This window comes from Portunus trituberculatus, chromosome 21, assembly GCF_017591435.1.
Source record: "Portunus trituberculatus isolate SZX2019 chromosome 21, ASM1759143v1, whole genome shotgun sequence".
NCBI classification, from domain to species: domain Eukaryota; kingdom Metazoa; phylum Arthropoda; class Malacostraca; order Decapoda; family Portunidae; genus Portunus; species Portunus trituberculatus.
The window spans coordinates 5,967,485-5,974,984 of record NC_059275.1 but is presented as its reverse complement, the minus strand read 5'-3'; the positions used below and the strand labels follow the sequence as shown (position 1 = coordinate 5,974,984).

Here is a 7,500-nt window from a genome sequence, read left to right as displayed (position 1 = left end):
GAGGGTTAAATTTCCTAAAATCCTAATTTCATAGCTTCATTCTCCCTGTGAACTCCCTGCTCAAGACTTTCTATTATTCTCAGCCTCAACCTGTCCCCCTTTCGTTAAGCGTTTACCAATGCAGTCAATCCTTCAACTGCTTAACCGATAAACCCTGAAACTCTCTTCTCGTAACTAGGTTTTTTTTCTTTTCTTTCTATCCTTAGCATGACTTAAACAGTTTATAAAAGGTAGTAACGAAATATATTTGGAATCTAATTAAACTTTGGAATCTTTTATATTTACATTTTGAAAGCAACAAGCATTTTTTTTTTTCCTTTTCTCTCACATTTCTTTATACCTTGACAAAATTTATTTATATCAAATTAATTAGTTAATTAAAAGTTTCGTGCAAAAATTTTTTGACTTAAAAAATAAATAAATGAATAGATAAATATATAAACAAAAAATCTATTCGGTAAGGGAAAAGACTGGAGTGATTTGAAAGCATAACAAGGCTCAGTGAAGAGTGTAATGACCAGCCACGGCGAGAAATGATGACACACACACTTCATGAACTTCCATTAATGAGACGCCATATCGCCTCCCTCGCACTTCATGCAGCAAAGAATCGTTATCGGAATATGCAGTTTGCTTATCTAATTTTGATCTGTGACATCGCTTCTGGACTGAAACGTACATACACGGTGTTCAAAAAAAGATGAACCCTACTTGAAATTGCAGAGTCCATTACAAACTAAGAACCAGTGGCGAATAAAACTCTTACCATTTGAAAAGAAAAGAAAGAGGGAACAAATTCTTAAATATTCACTTTTTTATTCGTTGTAACTTCAGTTCAAGTCCATCTTTTTAAACAAAGAGAAAGTATCAACTTTGTCCTTTTCTTGTTTAGTACTAGCTTTTCTTACCTTTTCTTTTCACGATATAAAATTCAGTTACCCTTTACCAGTACATCTTTTAATCCTACGAAAAAGCACAGATTACAAGTCACTTTTTGAAAGCTTTCCTTATCCTCCCATCTTTCCTTAATCTTTCTTTCATCTTTTCCTTTCGGCTTCTCTCATTAAGTTTCGCCTCAGCATGTCATTCTTCATTATTTTTTTTTTGCGCCTTGCTCTGTCACACCGATAACTCCTCCTCCCCTCATCTTCCCTCATCCTCACCTCATCCTTCCCTCACCCATCTCATCCTTCCCTCATCCTTTGCTTTCCATTTCCTCACTCTCCCCTCATCTCTCCTCATCCTTCCTTTAGCCTTCCCTCATCCCTCATTCGTCCTTCTCTCACCCTTCCTTCTTCCTTCCCTCACCTTTACCCCTTCCTTTCCTCACTTCTCATTCATCCTTCCCATATCCTTCCCTCATTCCCTCATCCTTCCCCTCACCCTTTCTTTACCCTTCCCTCACCTTTCCCTCACTCTTTCCTCACCCTTCCTTCACCATTCCCTCATTCTCTCATCCTTCCATTACTCTTCCCTCGTCCTTCCCTCACGCTTGCCTCACTCTTCCCTCATCTGCTTAAATAGAATAAGCCTACACACTTTGCTATCCTCTCTCAGAAAATATAGCAGGTTTATCACAGCTTTATGAAGGCAAGAATTCCATGTGCTGAGTTACTGATTTACTGAATTCTTCGTCTAAAGTGCAGAGGAACGGACACAATGATTAATAAACGAAGGAAATATCAAACTCACGCCGGATAATTGTTCTCATTTCACGGTTGACAAGTCTCGTCCAAATAACCGAAGCGCTAAAAAGTGACGAGTATGTATTGTGGCATTATTATTATTATCATTATTATTATTATTATTATTATTATTATTATTATTATTATTATTATTATTATTATTATTATTATTATTATTATTATTATTTCTATTATTATTGTTGTTGTCATTTTCATTGTTGTTGTTATTGTTGTTACGTGTTCGGCATTTCTCTACTTTCGTTCTTATCTTCAACTCTCTCTCTCTCTCTCTCTCTCTCTCTCTCTCTCTCTCTCTCTCTCTCTCTCTCTCTCTCTCTCTCTCTCTCTCTCTCTTTCTCTCTCTCTCTTTCTCACCATTCTTCATCCTCCTTTGACACTTTTATCGCTTATTTTCTTCTCTCTCTTCCGCTTCCCTCTTTCTTTATCAGTGTTCTTCCCTCCTTCATTTCACTCCCTCCTTCATATTTTCTCAGACTACAACCCTAATAATGGTATCTCTCTCTCTCTCTCTCTCTCTCTCTCTCTCTCTCTCTCTCTCTCTCTCTCTCTCTCTCTCTCTTCCAAACCTTACCTTGTGATTGCCGAGACACATATTATGTCATTAACTAAGAATATTACATGAATGTATGTGAATGATATGGGGCAATTCTAATAGGTTTCCTTTTATGTCTGTTCATGTATGTATGTATGTTTATGTATTGTAGTATAGTATTGTAATTTTTGTTTGTTTTGTTTGTTAATCGACTGCTAATCCGGCAAGGAAAATAGTCCATAGAAAGCTTTGAGCTCAATGGACTAGGGCTAAAGATTTAAACTTATTATTATTGGATCGTTAACTATTATTATATGTACTGTATATGAGCCAATAAAGCAATCAATCAATCAATCAAGCAAATCTCTCTCTCTCTCTCTCTCTCTCTCTCTCTCTCTCTCTCTCTCTCTCTCTCTCTCTCTCTCTCTCAGACTCACTTCGGTCAGGCGGCATCTTCCCAGGAACGTACTTCCCCGCCACGGAATCCTCGTCAGGAAGGTTCTTGGGAGGAGTAATCTGCAAAGAAGCGAAATGACCAAAGTTTAGGCGTTACTCTTCTCTCTCTCTCTCTCTCTCTCTCTCTCTCTCTCTCTCTCCCTGTTTCCCCAAGGTCATTTTTACTTGGTTCTCCCTTCCGTTTCCAAGACCTTTCCTTATTTCCTCCTCCTCCTCCTCCTCCTCCTCCTCCTCCTCCTCCTCCTCCTCCTCCTCCTCTCTCTCTCCTCCTCCTCCTCCTCCTCCTCCTCCTCTTCCTTCTCTTCTTCCTCTCATTTCTTCTTGCCCACCAAGTCGCACCAGATATCCATTCCTTTCCCAGAAGTGATAGTTTATTCTCCTCCTCCTCCTCCTCCTCCTCCTCCTCCTCCTCCTCCTCCTCCTCCTCTCTTCGCTCCTCTTGCGCCTCCTTCTGTGCCTCATTCTATTAGCTCGCTTCCTCTTCCTTATCGTCATTCTCAGCTTTTCCTCCTCCTCTTCCTTCTTTTGTTCCTCCTTCTCTTTCTCCATCTTTTTTTATCCTTTATTCTCTTCCTTTTTTATCTTGTGTTGTTGTTGTTGTTGTTGTTGTTGTTCTTCTTCTTCTTCTTCTTCTTCTTCTTCTTCTTCTTCTTCTTCTTCTTCTTCTTCTTCTTCTTCTTCTTCTTCTTCTTCTTCATGATGTTTTTCTTCCTTTTTTTCTTAGTCTTCTCCTTCTCTTCTACTTTTCTCTTTTTTCTTCTTTTTCTTCTCCTTCCCTTCTTTCTTCTTTTATTACCCTTTTACTGCTTCCTCCTCCTCCTCCTCCTCCTCCTCCTCCTCCTCCTCCTCCTCCTCCTCCTCTTTCTCCTCTTCTTCCTCCTCATCGGCAATCGTCTCTTTAACCCATTCAGCTTACTTCTTCTCTCTGAATTTTTCTTTCTTCATTTCAACCATCTTTTTTTTTCATTTCCTTCTTCCTCCTCTACGTCTTTTCCTCTTCCTCCTACTCCTTCTCTTCGTTGCATATTGCAAAATGAAAACCGTCTGACTCCACACAATACGCAAGGCAAAAAGATCTTTGGGTTATTGTTTCGACAGACCGAAGAAGTAAAAACTGCAAACACACTAGTCAATTTTTATGTGAAGCTCGTTCACTTTTAAATCAGAGGAAAAAAAAAGGAGAAAGAAATATTTTAGCTTTGTACAATTCGCTTATTCGTCCATGAACTTGAATGCAGCGTGGAATTCTGTTCGTTTCACTATCAACAAAAAAGATATTGGGTTAACTCAGATGGTCCAGAGAATAGATAACAAATCAATAGATAGAAAATATAACAAAGACTAAGAGATCTCATTGAAGGTAAACAAATATGGGTTATAATAGAATTCTGAATGTTGATCCTATAAATACCACGTAGAATAATGATTTGACCCTTTCATATTCATTCTGGTTAATATTTGGCGATTTTATACAGCTTTAGAAACTTTTGTGAGTGACTGAAATAGTAAAGACTCTGGCCATTAATCTTTTAACCGCCATAGACCCTTCCTAATGCAAATAAAATCGTCTAATCACGCCAAAAAATCAAGGGAAAAATACGTCTCAGTACTGAATGTGGTTAAAGATTGTGGGAAAAAAAATTCTTAATGAAGCCAAACCTTTTTCCATGAGTCACGTTGTACACTAGTGGCATGGCTTGGCTTAGAGAGTAGTTACGTGATCCAGGTGTAGTTCAAACTTCTAATTCTCTTCCATTTTTTTTCCCGTCTCTATTTTTTTCCTTCTCCCGGACTAGTTATTTGAGGTGTAGACAGGTTATGATGAACATCTGTTTGCATGAGTAAAGTTTTCATGGAGATGCTTTATTTTCTATTTTATTTTACTGAGAGAGAGAGAGAGAGAGAGAGAGAGAGAGAGAGAGAGAGAGAGAGAGAGAGAGAGAGAGAGAGAGAGAGAGAGAGAGAGAGAGAGAGAGAGAGAGAGAGGAAGAGAGAAAGCGAGAGACAACACAACCTCGCCTTACATCGAGCTGCTAGTAGGTGAATGACAGCCACCTCCAAGTGGGTGAAGAAGCACTGGGAGCAAGTAATAAAAAACAAGCTCTCCGGCCCAGGAGTGGTTGAAAAGACGTGGTGGAGGTTGGTCAAGGAGAGGCAAGGGTTGATGCGGCAGGACAGCGTCCCCGCATCACTAGGCAGGACAGATCCACTGCTATGAGCAGTGAGGATATGGCTGTCCTCCTGGCCAAATTACTTGCTGACAAAATGCAAGTGAAGAGCCCCACCAGCCTCCTTCTGTGTTACCTATGGAGATACCCACACCATCACCACAGATCCCATCATCACGGAGCTGGTGGAAAAAGCACTCGGGAGGGACTGGACGTGAGGAAAGCCACGGATCCAAATGAAATCAGCCCCCCAAGTGTTAAAACAATGTGCCAGGGAGCTGTCAGCGCCTCTTGCTACCATATTTTCTTCCTGTCTGGCAAAGAGAAAGTGGCCAGTATCCTGGAAAGAGGCAAATGTAATCCCTGTGCACAAAAAAAGGATCCAGGTTTGACCCTAGGCACTACAGACCCATTTCCCTGCTGTCTGTGATGGGTAAGGTGTTTGAGAAGCTGGTGTCATCAGTCATACGGCACCACCTGGACGAACACCAGCTTCTCTCATCCCACCAGTTTGCGTTCCGGCCAGGCCGATCTACCTCAGATTTCTTCCTCCTCTTCTCACAGGAATGGCAGGACACCTTTGATGAAGGCCTGGACACACTCGGATATCGCGGGGGCTTTCGATCGAGTGTGGCACGCAGGCCTTATAGCTAAGCTCCAAGCCAAGGGCATCAACGGTAGTCCGCTGATGCTACTCGAAGATTACCTCTAAGGAAGGACACTTCGGGTAGTTGTCAAAGGGCGGACCTCATCTCCTACTAGTATCGGAGCGTCAGTTCCTACATCTTTCCACGTCCTTTCAGAGACGACCAACCCTTCAGGAAGTCAACAGATCACGCAGGGACGCCACAGAACACCTATCTTCTGATCTTTCTAAGACTGCTAACTGAGGCAGAGAAAATCTAGTAGTTTTCAATGCCGCAAAAACCCAATTCCTCCATCTATCAACTCGACACAACCTTCCATACAACTATCCCCTTTTCTTCAATGACACTCAACTCTCTCCCTCTTCCACACTGAATATCCTCGGTCTGTCCTTTACTCATAATCTTAACTGGAAACTTCGCATCTCATCTCTTGCTAAAACAGCTTCTATGAAGTTAGGCGTTCTGCGGCGTCTCCGCCAGTTTTTCTTGCCCCTCCAACTGCTTACTCTGTATAAGGGCCTTATCCGCCCCTGTATGGAGTACTCTTCGCATGTTTGGGAGGTTTCCACACTGTTTTATTAGATAGGAAGGAATCAAAAGGTTTTCGTCTCATCAACTCCCCTCCTCTGACTGACTGTCTTCAGCCTCTTCCTCACCGCCGAAATGTTGTATCTCTTTCTATCTTTTATAGCTATTTTCATGATAATTGCTCTACTGATCTTACTAACTGCATGCCTCCTCTCCTCCTGTGGCCTCGCTGCACAAGGCTTTCTTCTTCCTTTCATCCCTATTTTGTCCAACTCTCTAACGCAAGAGTTAACCAGTATTCTCAATCATTCATACCTTTCACTGGTAAACTCTGGAACTCCCTGCCTGTTTCTGTATTTCCGTCTTTCTACGATTTGACTTCTTTTAAGAGAGAGGTATCAAGACATTTGCCCTCTAATTTGGCTAACCCTTTACTTATCTTTTAGAGCACCAGTACTCAAATGGGTCTTTTTTAACATTGTGTTGCCCTTGGCTGGCCTTCTCTCCTACATAAAAAAAAAAAAAAAGAGCTCAGTGCTGGGCCCAGTCCTGTGGAGCGTGTACTACATTGACGACTTACTGCGCCAACTCCCTGCAGCCAAGGCTTACGCCAACGACTGCACAATCCCCCTCTCCTACTGCCGTCAGGACAGCCAGCGCACCGTGACCAACATCAACCGCCAACTGAATACAACCGAGGAGTGGGGAAGGGCGTGGCATGTCACTTTTGCGTCTGACAAGACACACGCTACGGTCGTCTCACGATCCCCTGCCGCTTCACAGGCCATGGAAAGACAACTGAAGGTGAGCAGCTGTCTCTCCAGTAACACATTAAGATTCTGGGAGTCACCATAGACAGTGAGCTGCGCTACGACACCCATATCACGTCTGTAGCCCGCCAGACCTCACAGCGTGTGTCAGCTCTCCGCTGGGTAGCTGGCTGTCTGGATCTGGGCATCCTCACTCTCTACAAGGCACAAATCCGTCCCTGTATAGAGTATGGTGCCTTGACATGGATGCCCAGCGCCTATACCCACACAAGACGCCCCGGCGCAGTACAGAGACATGCTATTAGTCTCCTGGGTGAAGACGAGGAGATCGCGGCCAGTATCACGGCACTGGAGCACCAGAGGGACGTGGCAACCCTGACGGTGTGCCACAAGGCTTGGGTGCAGCACACACCTCACCTCACCCGCCTCAGCCTGCCTGCCGCCACACCCACCCGGGAGAATGATGAGGCAAGCAGGAGCAGGAGACCAGCAGGTGGTCGTGCCTCTCTCCCGCTCCTCACAACACCAGCGAACCTTCAACGCCAAGGCAGAGAGTCTGTGGAACCTCTTCACGGTGGCCACGCCTGAGGTAATGGGAATGTCTATGCATCAGACGAAAGTGGCCACCAATGAATGGAGGAGCGCGCTCCTCCCGCGGCTGGTTTTGTGAAGTGAAGTGAAGTGTGCGAGGTT

General features: G+C 43.3%; 1 protein-coding gene across 1 annotated transcript in view; it reads right to left on the bottom strand.

Moving 5' to 3' along the window:
* The window catches only part of LOC123507174 (transient receptor potential cation channel subfamily V member 5-like), a 112,430-nt gene that overhangs the window by 77,652 nt on the left and 27,278 nt on the right, over positions 1 to 7,500 (bottom strand). The window contains exon 3 of the mRNA XM_045259830.1: positions 2,676 to 2,754. Within this exon, the coding sequence (XP_045115765.1) occupies positions 2,676 to 2,754 (79 nt within the window). The remainder of the gene's footprint in view (positions 1 to 2,675; positions 2,755 to 7,500) is intronic.